We start from the raw sequence: 16,003 nt of genomic DNA on the forward strand, positions 1-16,003 counted from the left end.
CAGGATGCTGGGCTCGATGGACCCTTGGTCTTTTCCCAGTATGGCATTACTTATGTACTTATGTACTTATGTTTAAAACATATCTTGTCAACAAGGGGCGGGGCCCCAGCAAACTGATCTGTATAGGGCCCCGCAATTGCTAAGACTGGCCCTGGGCACCGAGCAAGCAGAGAATTTTGGTTTGAAATTCCACTGCAGCTCCTTGCGATCTTGGGCAAGTCACCTAACACCCCATTGCCTCAGGTACAAATTTAGATTATAAGCCCTCTGAGGACAGGGAAATTCTTTGTGTACCTTAATGTAACTCACCTTTACTAATGAAAAAGGTATGAGCTAACAAAACCATAGAAGGAGGTGAAATTGCCTCTGAATAAGTCTCTGATGAGACCTAGTTTGGAGTACGGTGTATAATTCTGGAGTCAGATCACAGGGTGGCTACTAAAATGATCAATGGTCTGTGTCAAAATGCATATGGAAACAGAGTTAAAGACCTAAATATATATACCCATATCCTAGAGAAAAAGGGAGGGATAGGAGGAGATATGACAGAAACATTTAAACAACTTGATGGTATAATTGCATATCTATTTAAGTGGACCTCTGGAACAAGGGATCGTAGGATAAGCCCAAAAGGAGTGAAACTCAGGAATACTCTAGGAAAATATTATTTTATAGAAAGGGTGGTGGAACAATGTCCCAGCAAAGGTGGTGGAGATGAAGATGGTATCAAAATTACTAAAAGTAATGGATAAGTACCAATGTTCTCTGAAACAGAGGAAAGGATTGCAGAGCTTAGTAGCTGGTCTAGATGGGCAGACTGGATAGGCTATCAAGTCTTTGTCATCATATCTTGTTTCTGTATTAAATAATAATGTATTACAAAGATTTTAATCTACTAGAAGAAAAGCAAAGTTACCTACCTGATTAGGTTTACACTTTTCAGTTTTATCTGTAAAAAAAGAAAACAAGCAGAAATAGTTACTACTACTACTTATTATTTCTGTAGTGATACTAGACATATGCAGCGCTGTATACAAAACACTTAAGAGAATGTGTCTGCTGAATAAATAGGGATGGGCTGGAGTGTAAATTTTAAGGGGCTTCGACGACATTAGCTTCAAAACTTTTAGCACAGGAACAGTGCTGGGCAGACTTTTACGGTCTGTGCCCTGAGAAAGGCAGGCTCAGGTATATATATATAAAGTATAAAGAGGATCCACGTACGTGGAGAACTCAATACGGGGCACAAAAACAGAGATAAAAGAAGTGGGGAAAAGTAAAACAGGAAACATTAATAAACTGTGTTGATTTTATTATCAATTATATGTTTGGTCCCAGTTCTTTGGACAAGCCTGGTTTACTTTTCCTACTTCTTTTATACATATAAAGTATCACATACCATGTAAAATGAGTTTTATCTTGTTGGGCAGACTGGATGGACCGTTCAGGTCTTTATCTCACATCATTTACTATGTTACTATGACAGAGCTTGCAATCTATTCAAGACAGATAAACAAGACAAATAATAGATTATGAAGTTACTTATTGAAAGAATGATTACAATAAGCATGGGTAACAAACTGGTGAATAGGGGTTAAGGGTTAAAAGCTTTTAGCCTACATTTGAATAGATCCAGAGATGTAGCATGGTATACCAACACAGGAAGTCTATTCCAGGCATAGGCAAGGTAAAAGGAATGGAGTCTGGAGTTGGCAGTGGAGGAGAAAGGGTACAGATAAGATTGGTTTACCAGATGAACAGAGTCCCAGGGGTAAAGGGAGAGATACATAAGAGAGGAGAATACTGAGGAGTTGCAGAATGAATGCACTTGTAAATCAGTAAGAGACGTTTGAATTGTATACAGAAACAGATAGGGAGCCAATGAAATGACTCAAAAAGAGGGGTTATGGCAGTGTAGCCACAGTGGCAAAAGATAAGTCATGCAGCAGAATTTTGAACAGATTGAAGGGGAGAAAGATGGTTTAGTGGGAGATCTGGGAGAAGCAAGCTGCAGTATTCTAAGCATGAGGTGATGACCTGTGGTTTACAGTTTTGGTTGTGTGCTCAAAAAAGGAACAGACAAATTTTGGTGGTTATAGAAACAGCATCTTTGAGCGGTCTCTTGGATATGTGCAGAGAGAGAAAGAGAGGAGTCAATGATGAACCCTAGGTTATGAGCTGAGGAGACAGGGAATATGAGAGTGTTAGCCACAGAAATAGAAAATGAGGGAACAGGAGATATGAGTTTAGAGGGAAAGATCAGAAGTTCTGTCATGGCCATGTTCAGTTTCAAATGGTGGAGAAACATCCAGGCAGCTATGTCAGACAAGCAGGCTGAAATAGGCTGAAATTTGGGCCTGGATTCCTACTGAAATTTCTGGTGTGGAGAGAGAGATCTGGGAATCATCAGCATAAACATGATACTGAAAACTATGGGAGGTGATCAGAGCACCAAGGGAATAAATATAGAGATAAGAGAAGAGATTCCAAGACAGAGCCTTGAGTATACAGACTGTGCGGCTAAAGAAGCAAACAGAATGCTATAAATTATTAGGAAAGGGATGGCAAAGAAGACCAAGAATACTATAAAGCCACTGTATTACCCCATGGTGTGACTTCACCTTGACTACTGTGTTCAATTCTGGTCGCCATATCTCAAAAACGATGTAGCAGAATTAGAAAAAGTTCAAAGAAGAGCAACCAAAATAATAAAGGGGATGGGAAAAGAGACAGCTGTGGGGAGATATGTTTGAGGTGTACAAAATCTTGAGTGGTGTAGAACAGGTAAATGTGAATCACTTTTTTACTCTTTCAAAAAGTACAAGACTAGGGGACACTCAATGAAATTAAATGGAAATATTTTTAAAACCAATAGGAGGAAGTATTTTTTTACTCAACGAATAGATGAGCACTGGAACTCTTTGCCGGAGGATGTGGTAACACCGGTTAGCATATCTGGGTTTAAAAAAAGTTTGGACAAGTTCCTGGAGGAAAAGTACATAGTCTGTTATTGAGATAGACATAGGGAAAGCCATTGCTTACCTTGGAATTGGTAGCATGGAATATTGCTACTATTTGGGTTTCTGGCAGGTGCTTGTGATCTGGATTGGCCACTGTTGAAAACAGGATACTGGGCTAGATGGACCATTGGTCTGACCCAGTATGGCTATTCTTATGTTCTTAGGTTCTAATGGTAGTGGAATAGCAGTTGAGGAGTACGAAGAAAACCAATAAAGAACAGATCCCCAGTGAGGACAGCATATTAAGGAGTAGGTGGTGATTAACTATGTCAAAAGCAGCAAAGAGGTCAAGAAAGATAAGGACCGAGTAAAGGCCCTTGGATCTGTCCAGGAACTGGTCACTGGAGACTTTGGCAAGCACTGTTCCTTTTGAATGCAGAGGGAAAAAGCCAGATTGTAATGGATCAGGAATAGCTTGAGATGAAAGAAAGTTGAGTAAATTGTGGTGAAAAATGAGTTGAAGTAGTTTGGATAAGAAAGGAAAGAGGAAGATAGACAATAGTTGAAAAACCTGATTGGGCCCCGTGAAGCTTTTTTGAGGAGCAATTTACCACAGGATGTTTGAAAGCATCAGGAACAGTTGCAGTGGAAAGTGAAAGAATGATAGTAGGAGAGATAGAGCTGAGTAGATCTGTGGGAATGGGATCAGAAGAATAGGCAGTGAGTTTGAAGGAGTAAACATGATGTTCAGCTTCCTATTCAGTGATTCTAGAAAAGGTGGCAGGGACTGATTGAAGGCTGTAAGAATGAAGTGGGATCAGGGGAGTTGGAGGTGACCTGGTGTCGGTGAAGTAGTAAGAGGGGGTGGAGAGTGAAGTATCCTGGGTGCTGTCTTTATAGGGGTGTGGTAGAAGTCCCATGCACCCTGAAATTGAGATGATTGGCTGGCAGGGTTCTCAAGCTCCGCCATTGGAATCCCTCTTGCCCACATACTTTGCCATTCACTGTCCCCCTTGCAAATGCTGGGTTTTGAACACCCAAGCATGCTCAAGGGAGGCCCATCCCTTTATGCATGCACAGTTTTTAAGCATGCAGGAGGTGGGCCTCCCTCGCGCATGCTTAGTTGTACAAAAACCCAGCATTGCATGGGGGAGGTAAATGGCACAATACACATGCGGTGGTCTTCTGATGGCTAGACATGGGGATCCCACCAGTTCAAGTATGCAGTGCACACTGGGGAGGGGGGGGGGGGAAGAGCAGAGGCAAACAGTGGCATAGTAAGGAGGCGGGGCTGCAATCTTCCCCCTCCTCTCCAAACACCGTGCTCTCTTACTATGCCACTGCATGGTGAAGATCTCAAGATTAATCTTGCGAATCTTGTTGTGGAAGTAATCTGCTATAGTCTGAGGAGAAAGAGAAGGGGTGGTTGGATGTGGAGGCACTTTGAAGAGGGAGTTTAGTATGGTGAAGATACGGTGAGGGTTGGAGCCTTGTCAACTGGATGTAATAGTATTGTTTGGCAAGTGCAAAAGCAGACTGGAAGAAGATCAGCAAGAATCTGAAATATCTGAAGTCAACATGGGTGCAGGGTTTTAGCCAATGGCGCTCAGCAGAGTGGGCACAGGAATATAAGTAGTGGGATTCTAGAAGTCAACTAAGGCTGGGGTTGGTACACATTACAGAATGGGAAGTGGGAGGAGTGAGAGTATCTAGAGCAGAGAAGAGAATAGTATTATAGCAAGAGACAGCCTCATTGGCAGACTTGGATAACATAGTGGATGAGAGGAGTGGTGAAACAGTGATAGAGAGAGTGCAAGAGTCAGTAGCTAAGATTTCTAAATGTATTAGTGAAGATTGGATGAGACTGAAGGAGAGGGTGATTAAGTGTGAAAGTTATAAGATGATGGTCAGAAGTATCATTAGCATGATTATAGAAGTCCCAAAGAATGAGAAAAGGGGAGGATGGTTCGAGAAGAAAGAAAAGCCATGAGTCAAAGTCAGTGAGAAAGGAAGAGAAGGGCACTAGGGGGTTGATAAATGACAGTGGCCCAAAGAGGTAATGTAGTGAATAGACAGATGGAGTGGACTTCAAAGGAAGAAGAGCAGTGAGACTGAGGTGGAAGAAGAGGTTGAAATCTACAAGAAGAATAGCAGCCCAACATTATCACTGCAACCTACCAGGTGAGGTGTATAGGAGAAAAGGTAATCTCCATAATATAGTGCAGCAACTAAAGCAGAGTCTTTAGAGAAAAGCTACATCTCAGTTAGAGCAAGAAGGTGGAGCGTATTAGAGATAAAAGACCAAATTCTACAAATGGCGCCAAAAAATCAGCACCAAAAAAATAGAATTAATCATTGTTCTATAGACAGTGCTCAAAGTTAGGTACTGTTTATAGAATAGCACTTAGCGCCAGGATCCATGAGTACTTTTAGGTGTGAGAATTTACACCAACTGAACTCTGGTCTAAATCCTCACACCTAAATTAGGCATGGATCCCCCTTATTCTATAACAAAGCATATAAATTGTAAGAATGCCCCTGATTTGCCCATGACTATCCCATGGCTGCGCCCCCTTTTTGGAAAATTTTAATTAAAGCCAATTAGCCTCGATGATTAGGGTCCAATTATATATGCTAATTGGATCATTATTCAATTAAATTGCACACGCATGTGCCCAAATTTGTGCATATAATTTAAAGTGCCATTTATAGAATTTTGGGGAAAGTGGTTGTGAATGTAGGCAAGACAGAGTGGACATTCCATAGAGCATATGAGAAAGGAAAGGAAGAGGGAGAAAAGAGAAAAATAGAAATAAGATTAGAGAGTTTGTAGTTTAGCCTCTAGGGTGCGAGTGTGAAGGCTCATTTTAAGTCTAGGGTAAGAGTTGATTTGGAGGGCCTGGATTGGGATTGATATCCTCAGCAGAGAGCAGGAGAAGCAACAACAGAGTATGGAGAACAGTAGAAGAAGCATGATGACAGTGACGAAGATGAGATGCACTCAGAAAGGAGATGGTTGAATGAAAGGAAGAAATGTTGAAGATTGAGAGCTGAGAATTAGGTAGAAAATAAAATGGATGTTGAGGTGATGAACGCAGAAAATGGGCAATGTGGTCTTGAAGTATACAGTGCTTTATGAAGTGGAATAAAATTGGGAAGAGTTAGGAAGAGATATAGTTATAGGTTTCAGAGGGGGAGCAGTCCTTCCAGTGCCGATGCTTCTAGGGTGCTGAGTCCCTTGACATCCCAGAGATCATGGCACTGCATATCAAAGGCAATTGATGCCAATGCTTCTTGTCCTTCGCCGGTAGTTGAGCATCGAGGCAAATGAGGACAAGGCCAACGAGGACGACATTGAATCCTCACGTTGCCTCGTGGTCTGGTCTGATGCTGGTTGGTCCTGGGGGACCTGCACAGCAGTCAACATCGAGGCAAGTGGAGACTCACTCAATGCACCACTGCTCCCAGTGTCTATAGGCCTAGCAGCCATACGAACCAACGCTCCCAATGCCAGTGCAGTACTCAGCATTGATGCTGCTGCTGCCAACCTCGATGCCGATGTCGAGGAATCGGGCCTGGCTCCAACAATCCTTTCTCGTTAAGCCTCTCTGGCTAACTGGGTTCGTTTCTTCATACAAAGACAGAGGACACAGTTAGCAGGGCTATGGTCAGGCCCTAAACACTGAAGGCACTAGAATGGGTGTCCTTACCAGAGATGGTCTGATTGCACTGGGTACAGTGCTAAAAACCACTGGGAACTTTTATGGACATGGATGGGAAAACTTCTGCAGCCAAATCAAGTGACACTATGGTGCCAAAAAAGGGGCAAGACACCCAGAAAAAAACCATGAAAAAAAGTGGTCAGAGCCAAGGCCTAAAAATGTCCCAATGACAAGGGAAAAATAAACGAAACCTATAAATGGGGGAAAAATACTAGAACAATAAAGGTGCCTGGGTACACCAAGAATATTGAACCAAAACTGCCGAAAGGCACTCAAAAGCTCTTCAGACCAAGTGGTGTGAAGAGCAAGACAAGAAGTCGAGCACCCTTCACTGCAGTAGAAAAACAACTGCTGTAACCACTCTCTCACAGTGCGTAAAAAGGCACTCACACTCTTTTGAAACTTGTTAAAAGCTCCGGACCGGGCAACGTGGGATCACATTACCCAATTGTGAGAATTATGGCCTGCTTGTCCTCAGAGAATGTTTTTATTCACATTTTGGGGGGTGGGTGGGAGGGGGACAGTGACTACTGGGGGAGTAAAGGGATCATTCCTGATTCCCTCCAGTGGTCATCTGGTCATTTAGGGTACTTTTTTTTTTTTTGCATTATTCATTTTAAAAACACGTCTACACCAAACTGTTTAGATTTTCACCCTGGACGTTTTCATTTTGTTCAGTTATGGTGTAAAACATCCAAGTGTTAGGCATGTCCTATGCCTACCCTGATCCCACTTCAAAGTGCCCCCAACACACCCCCTTGTGATTGGACACACTGCAGTCAAAATGCATAGATAGATGTCTGCAAAACAGGTTTTGAAAATACCGATTTGGACGTTTTGAGAAGAAATTCATCCAAATAGTGCTTTATGACACTTTTTGGATGTTTTTCTCTTTGAAAAATTAGCTCCATAGTGTACTTCAGTGTAACTCACCTTGAGCTACTACTGAAAAGGTGTGAATAAAGGCTCAAGACACATCTCTTGAGCCTGCTGTATGTAGGAAAGCGCGGGGTACAAATGTAAATAAATAAATAAATCTCTTGGGGCATACTATGAGAGGCATTTTCGACATGACATCTTAATCCAAGCTTTGGATGTTTTACGAAAAAAACATTTAAAACTCCAGTAGTGAACATGACCATTTTCAAACCAGAAACATGTCCCACTTTTTGTTTTGAAAATGGCCATTTGCTAGATTTTTTTGTGTTCAGTACCACTTTTTGGACCACTTTCGTGAAAAAAAAAAATCAAAGAGAAAAAGGTACAAAAACAAGCCATTCTTAGTATACTGGCCACGCAGACATCCCAGTAGAGCAGTGGGGCACCCTAGGGGGCACTGTAGTGGACTTCACATAAAAGGTCCCACGTGCACCTCTCACCATTACCCCCTTTTATTATATGGTGAGCCTCCAAACCCCACCAAAAACCTACTGTGCCCAACTGTGCACCAGTAAAATAGCTCTTATGGCTACAGGTGTCACATATACATAGAGGGGCATAATCGAACGGAAACGCCTATCTCCATGGGCGTTTATCTCCGAGAACGGGTCCTTGAAGGGGCGGACCGTATTTTTGAAAAAATGTGCGTTTTTGAGCTGGGCGTTTGTTTTTTTTAGCGATAATGGAAACTAAAAACGCCCAGCTCAAAAACGTCCTAATCCGAGCCATTTGGTTGTGGGAGGGGCCAGGATTCGTAGTACACTGACCCCCCTGATATGCCAGGACACCAACTGGGCACCCTAGGTCAGTGCGGTGGACTTCAGAAAAAGCTCCCACATGCATTGCTCCCTTACCACGGGTGCTGAGCACCCAACCCCCTCCCCCAAAACCCACAAATGTACAACACTACCATAGCTCTTAGGGGTGAAGGGTGCACCTACGTGTGGGTACAGTGGGTTTGGAGGCCTCCCATTTACCAGCACAAGTGTTACAGGTGGGGGGGGGGATGGGCCTGGAGCCACCTGGCTGAAGTGCACTGCGGTACCCACTAAAAGTGCTCCAGGGACCTGCATACGCGCAGGCCTCTAGGACTGGTTGCTGCTATATAACATTGGCACACCAGTTGACACATGAAGACTAATCTCTCCGAAAACGTCCTTTATTGGAATAACCGCCTTTACTCACAGTTAACTGCAGATCAGAGGTTGTGCCCCACTGGCAACGAGTCTCCCTGGTACTGAGATAAGCAGTAGGTCAGAGCTGGCAGAATGCTGTACAATGCCCTCTTTCAGCCACATTCAAGGGAAGAACTAAGTTCTGTAACGTGGCTAACACAGGAAAGGGAACTAAAACTGGCTTACAAAAATGGCCACTACCGCATGGACTACAACAGGAAACAGAACAGGGCACACTCTGACCCAGTAGGCAGGGGGAAAAGCACCATGGGAGAAGAGCCTACCAACTACCAACATCGTGAGACTGTAACACAAGCTAATGAAATCACGGAGCCCAATACCCTACACCCACCACAATGCAATGCTGATGTGACCCTGTACTGCACCCGAGAGCCACATCTGACGCAGGGAAAGGCTGTGACAGGATCGAACACATTCTGCTGTCATGGAGGTGGGTACTAAGAAACAAGATGGCAAGTGATCCGCAAAATCCAACGTGGAGACAAACAAAGCAGATCAATCAGTGATATGGTTCAAAACTTTATTTTCAGAGATTCGCCCGACACAGACTGTGTTTCGCCCACAAGGGCTGCGTCAGGGGCTCTACAAAAGCAAATAAAATCAAATACAATTAAAAACATATATATTTGTATAATACTATATCATAAAGCTTTATGATATAGTATTGATTGATCTGCTTTGTTTGTCTCCATGGAGGTGGGTACGGCATTTGAGGCTGGCATAGAGGCTGGAAAAAAAGTTTTTAAAGTGGGGTTTTTTTGGTGGGAGGGGGTTAGTAACCACTGGGGGAGTCCGGGAAGGTCATCCCCGATTCCCTCCAGTGGTCATCTGGGCAGTTGGAGCACTTTTTTGGGACTTGTTCGTGAAAAAAAAGGGTCCAAAAAAGTGACCCAAAATCGCGGTAAAAACGCCTTTTTTTCCGATTATCAGCTAAAGACGCCCATCTCTCCTCGGCTGATAACCACGCCCCAGTTCCGCCTCCACCATGCCTCCGACACGCCCCCGTCAACTTTATTCGTTTCCACAACGGAGTGCAGTTGGAAACGCCCCAAATCGGCTGTCGATTATATTGATTTGGGCGCCTTTGCGAGACAAACGTCTATCTCCCGATTTAGGTCGCACTATAGGCGTTTTTCTCTTTCGAAAATAAGCTGGATAGTAACATAGTAGATGACGGCAGAAAAAGACCTGCACGGTCCATCCAGCCTGCCCAACAAGATAAACTCATATGTGCTACTTTTTGTGTATACCTTACCTTGATTTGTATCTGCCATTTTCAGGGCACAGACCGTAGACGTCTGCCCAGCACCAGCCCCGCATCCCCCCAACGGCTCTGCCATCCAATCTCGGCTAAACTTCTGAGGATCCATTCCTTCTGAACAGGATTCCTTTATGTTTATCCCACGCATGTATGTGGGTTGAGTAGGCTTTGGTGGGTTTTGGAGGGCTCACACTTTGTACCACAAGTGTAATAGTTAGAGTGAGATATGGGCCTGGGTCCCCTTCTCTAGAATGCACTGCACTGACCACTAGGCAACTCCAGGGACCTGCTTGCTGCTCTAATAGGACTGCCCATAACATCTGAAGCTGTCATTGAGGCAGGTATGTACTGTTTCATTCACATCTTTGGGGGAGGAGGGGGTTTGGGAGGGGGTCAGTGACCACTGGGAGATTAATGGAGGGGCATGCCTTAATCCCTCCAGTGGTCATCTGGTCATTTAGGGCACCTTTTGTGACTTAGTCATGATTGAAACAGGTCTAGACCAGACCATCTAACTTTTAGTACCGGATGTTTTTATTTTGTTCCATTATGGCAGAAAAACGTCCAAGTTTTGGGAACGCCCAAATCCCACCCCATCCCATCCTATCCTTTGTGATTTGGATGAGCTGCATATGAATTGCATAGAAAATAGGTTTTAAAATAGGTTTTGAAAATAGTGGCAAACAATCTGCCTCTTTGTGCCACTTTTGGATGTTTTTCTATTTTGAAAATGAGCTCCTGTGCGGCACAGGTACTACATCTGAAAGGCAAGTGGAGAGTCAGATGAAGCAAGCAGGAGACAAGCTCAAAAGAAAAGAGAATGGAAAGGAGAGCCAGGAGACAAAATTAGTAAATGAACAAGATGACAGCACAGAAGTGACTGAGATGAAAAAGCCTTAAACAATAATGCTAGAGAAAAGATTCTTGAGAACCTGGGGTACGGGAAACATCTCAGAGCCTCAGGATTTATTCCTCTTGCACCTGTGCCATTTAAGATTCTCTGTCTCTTTCCCAGGTGTTCTCTCATTCTCCTCCATCATCAAGTTTTTCTGTGACTGCCCCAGACTTTTTCACTCCCTCACTACTGAGGATCCTGTATCTTTCTCAGGCTTTACCCCTCACCGCCCCCCCCCCCCCCCCACCACCACCACTGAGGATTTTCGGTATCTGTTACAGGCTTTACCCCTCATTTCCCCACCACTGAGGATCCTCTGTATTTGTCTCAGGTTTTACCCCTCACTCCCCTACTGATGAGGATCCTCTGTATCTGTCCTAGTCTTTACCCTTCACTCCCCCACCACTGAGGAGACTCTGTGACTTATCCCAGTTTTTCTCTTCACTCCTCCACCCAGGGCTGGTGCTAGAGTCTCTGATCTTACCTTGAAGGGCCCTGGTGGTCTAGTGGCTTCTTTGGGGGCAGGAAAGAACTTCCTGTGGCAATCTTGGCAGCCATTTTTTAAAAATGCCAGCAGCACAGAAGAGCAGAGCAGAGGCAGAGCAGCAGCAACAAGCAGGAAAGAGTGGGATTCTTTCCTGCCCCCACAGCCGCAGAGGCCACTACACCACCAGCGTGGGCTCATAAAGGTAGGACTTGAGAGGGCTGTAATGTGCGGCAGCAGTGGCCAGTGGTCAGGGCCGCCGAGAGGGGGGGACAGGGGCATAGGCGTAGTTTGACTGTTTCATTTGGGGGGGGGGGGGGGCAAAGAATGGGCGGAGCATATTAGCATATCATTTGCATATATACATATGCAAATGAATATGCTAATATGGAGGAAGGAATTGAAATTTACAGGCAAAATATCACAGATGCACATTTTAAAAAGCTGACACATTTCAATTAATAAATTATGAATAAAATACTTTTATCTACCTTTGTTGTCTGATCATTTAGTTTTTCTATTCGCTTTGGTCCCAGTGTCTTCTGTTCTATGCAGTGTCTTCTTTCCAGTAGGCTTCCCTCTGCTCCCCACCCTTCCAGTCCCATCCATCTCTTGCTCCTTCCCTCTGCTCCCCACCCCACCCCTCCCAGTCCCATCCAACTTCTGTTCCTTCCCTCTGCTCACCATCCCTCCATCCCATCCATCTTCTGCTCCTTCCCTCTGCTGTGCCTGACCTCTCCCAATCCCATCCATCTCCTGGTCCATCCCTCTGCTCCCCACCCCTCCCAGTCCCATCCATCTCTTGCTCCTTCCCTCTGCTCCCCACCCCTCCCAGTTCAATCCATCTTCCTTCTACTGCCCCCTCCCCCGCGAGGTCCAAGATTGTGACTCCGTTTACCCCCTCTCTTCCTCCCTCCCTCCGGCGCAGGCAACAGTCTTCAGCTTTTTCAGCGTTCCTGGCAGCGGTAGCGATGTACACGCTGCCTTCGGTCTGCGCCGGAAGCCTTCTCTTCAAGTTCCTGTTCCCACCTATGCGGGAACAGGAACTTGAAGAGAAGGCTTTGGGGCAGAGCCGAAGGCAGCGTGTACATCGCTACCGCTGCCAGGAACGCTGAAAAAGACTGCTGCCTGCGCCGGAGGGAGGGAGGAAGAGAGAGGGGTAGACGGACACGCTCTTCTCCGTCCGCTTGGCTTCCCTGCCCTCTCTGTCTGCGTCCCACCTTCCTCTGACGTCAGAGGAAGGCGGGACGCAGACAGAGAGGGCAGGGAAGCCAAGCGGATGGAGAGGAGCGCGTGCCTGCATGTGTTTTTTTTTTTTTAAACTAATGGCGCGGCGGCGCCTCGTCGTTTGGGGGGGCATTGCCCCCCCTCGCCCCCCCCCCAGTCTACGCCTATGGACAGGGGGGACAAAGGTCCCTGGGCCTGGGCCTCCGGGGGGCCCCGGCACTGTCGCAGTCCGGCCCGCCCGCTCTCTGTCGCTCCCGGAACTAACCTTAAGCGCCTCCTTTCACCTTCGCAGCAAGCAGCAGCAGGGCAGGCCACTTCTTCCTTCTGTGTCCTGCCCTCGCCTGACGTAACGTCCGCGAGGGCGTGGCACGGAAGGAAGGAGAGGTCTGCCCTGCTGCTGCTTGCTGCGAAGGTAAAAGGACGGAGACGTTTAAGGTTAGTTCAGAGGGCCCGGCAGCGGATGGAGGGGGGCCCGGTGACCTCGAGTGGGGGGGGGGCAACCTCAGGTGGGCAGGGGGCCCGGGGGCGGCCTTGTCCCGGGCCCGGCCCCGGCTCTCTGCGTCCCTGCAGTGGAGCGCAACACATAAGCAAAGCATTGACAGTTTCTGGCACCCCTCGAATGTTGGCGCCCCCCTGCCGTGCATATCCTGCTTACCCCATTCCACCGGCCCTGCCTCCACCACTGAGGATCCTTTTTGTCTATCCCAAGCTTCATGAAATTGAATTCCTGTTTCACCTTCATTACGCTCCCAGGAGGCTGATCATTGCACTCTCTGCACTCCACCCCATGTTGCTCACAAGACTACCCTACTTAAACATCAGACCATATTAAATACTTGCCTCTTATGCATCATTACCATTCATATTTGCAATAGAGCAGAAAATGGACATCTCTCCATTTGGGTTTAACTCCTTACCTTCCAACACACCACATCTGTAACCACTGCAGGTCCCCACTGAGCTGAGATAATAGGTGGATCCCTCATGTCTCTCCACTCTAAAAGCCTCATAAGGTGGAATCAGCACTATTTTCCCCAAGGTGCTTTCCGTGATATTCTGCAGTAAGACACCATGACATGTGCAGACAATCACCAAACTTCCATTCCTGGAATCCTGTGTGACTTGCCTTTCAAGGGACAAAACAGCCAGGTAGTCAAAACGCACCAGGGAGCCAGCATGAACCCCAAGGGTATGGCTGACCCCTCCATAGACACCAGAATAGCAGCCTGGGTTGAATTGTTTCAGAAGCCATAGGCCATGACTCAGGAAGTGCAAGATCTGTAGCCCAGGCTGTGGGAAATGGCTGCTTTCCCCCTGCACCTTCTTCAGTGTCTTGGCAATGGAGGCCTGGTTATCGATATAAAAAACCAAAGCCGTGAGATAATCCATAGGAATTGGTAGGCTGAGGTTGGATGCTCTCTGCTTTGCCCTTCTCCATGCTGGGGCCCATTCTGTCTGGTTTTTAAAGAGTGTTTGTAAAATCACTGTTGGGTTCTGGCTGTCCATTTGTCCCTCACGTCCCATTTTGAAGGCTAGTTCATCCACTATGGTGGGCTCATCATCGTCCTCATTGTCACTGTTTGTATAGATGATGTGAGGGATGCTGATGATGCTGCTGCCACCTCCACCTTGCTGGTTCTGATTGGAGAAGACCACGGCACAAGTGATCACCGCTACCACGATGGCTACCGCAATGAGTGCAGTGATGGCGGTAGCAAGGAGACGTAGGTATCTGATCATTTTATGAAATCTAAATTTTAAAATAATGTAGCTCAATAAAAGTGATAGATCCTCTGAAAGTTTTTCACAACAGCTGCTGTAGTACACTGTCTCTTCTACTGATTAAATTCACTCGATATCCACAGAGTTCCTAAACTAGGAGGGAGGGAGGGGGACCCTGAAACTCGGAGGGAGGGAGGTGGGGACCCTGAAACTCGGAGGGAGGGGGGCCTACCCTGGAACTGGGAGGGAGGGGGGCCCCTGGCACACACTCTCATTCTCACACACACACTCTCTCTCTCACAGACACACTCGCACCCAGTCTCACTCTCTCTCTGTCACACACACACACTCGCACATTCACTCTCTCTCTCTCACAGAGTCACTCACACACACTATCTCAAACATACACACTCCGAGGAAAACCTTGCTAGCGCCCGTTTCATTTGTGTCAAAAACGGGCCTTTTTTTTACTTGTATTATATGTGTCATGTGGTAAGGGGATGTATAGAAAAAAAGCTCTTTTTTTAAAGCAAAAAATTAGAAATTAAGACATGCGAGTATGAAGTGATAGAGCAGTCACATAGATGCACACATCATCTGAAAGAATCATTGCTATATAGCATCCAATAGAAACACAGAATACATCCTGAGCTTCCACATGTATTACCACTCTACAGTAACTGAGCAAGAAAATGATGCATAGTCATTAAAATGAGATATGTGAACCAGAAGTCACAGAAAGAGACCCTCACCTGCATCACCTGAAGAAATCATTGTTTCACAGGGACATTTATGTATCGATGGAGGCAGCTCTTTAAAAGCATTAGCCAAATTTAAGAAATCTTTCTACCCTTCTAAAGCTGAAGGTGAAAAAACAAATATTTGAAAGTACACCATGCCTTATGTTAACATTAGCTTCAAAATAAGCATGTCAAACATCTGACATCCTACAACAAGCCTGTAAATGAACTTCTTCTGTATTTCAGTGTTCATACATGCCATGAATATTCTTATTTAACCAAGGGAAGAATGATCCAACGAGAATCATATATATCCTTTCTTCAGATGGAGCAGGTGTCAAAAGCCCATGTATTCCTCTGCATTAAATGTGCACTTTATGCTCTTACCAAAATCCAAGCTGCTGCTTCACAACGTTGTCCCACTTTATAAGTAAAAGATTCACAGCTCCTAATATGGGGGAAGATAAAGAAATAGAGTTTGTCCCAGAGCCTGCAGACTGTTGACAATGACTGCTGGACATCATGTTTTATCATCTCCTTGAAGAGGGAAGGTCAGCAATTTACATGCTGAGTCATGAACGTTCCAAGGAGTTGGCTGCTAAGTTGCACACCTATAAAGAGAAGGGCATGGATTTGTGCAAGGGTGGACGGGAGAGGAAAATAAAGGCAAGGCAGGAAAGTGAAATGGAGATAGGGAGGTAATATATAGTTACAAGACCTTGATGTATCACAACTCTGATTCCAGCTCTATTAAAAATATTAGCTGCACCTTACTGCATCCTAACTGACTCATTAAAGAACATAATCCAGTGTCCTCATATCATATCTTTCCATCTGGTTCTCATTAATGAATCAGA

At 45.5% G+C, this 16,003-nt stretch overlaps 1 protein-coding gene across 3 annotated transcripts in view; it reads right to left on the bottom strand.

Annotated features, from left to right (window-relative positions):
• Positions 1–15,691, bottom strand: part of LOC115463431 (ecto-ADP-ribosyltransferase 4-like) — a 50,068-nt gene extending 34,377 nt beyond the window's left edge. For all 3 annotated transcript variants that reach the window (XM_030193909.1, XM_030193910.1, XM_030193908.1), the window contains exons 1-3: positions 15,534–15,691; positions 13,602–14,434; positions 921–949 (exon numbers count right to left, since the gene is read on the bottom strand). In XM_030193909.1, coding sequence (XP_030049769.1) covers positions 921–949; positions 13,602–14,424 — 852 coding nt within the window. In that variant the 5' untranslated portion in view covers positions 14,425–14,434; positions 15,534–15,691. The remainder of the gene's footprint in view (positions 1–920; positions 950–13,601; positions 14,435–15,533) is intronic.
• Between the last annotated feature and the right edge of the window lie 312 nt (positions 15,692–16,003).

This window comes from Microcaecilia unicolor, chromosome 2, assembly GCF_901765095.1.
Source record: "Microcaecilia unicolor chromosome 2, aMicUni1.1, whole genome shotgun sequence".
Classification (NCBI taxonomy): domain Eukaryota; kingdom Metazoa; phylum Chordata; class Amphibia; order Gymnophiona; family Siphonopidae; genus Microcaecilia; species Microcaecilia unicolor.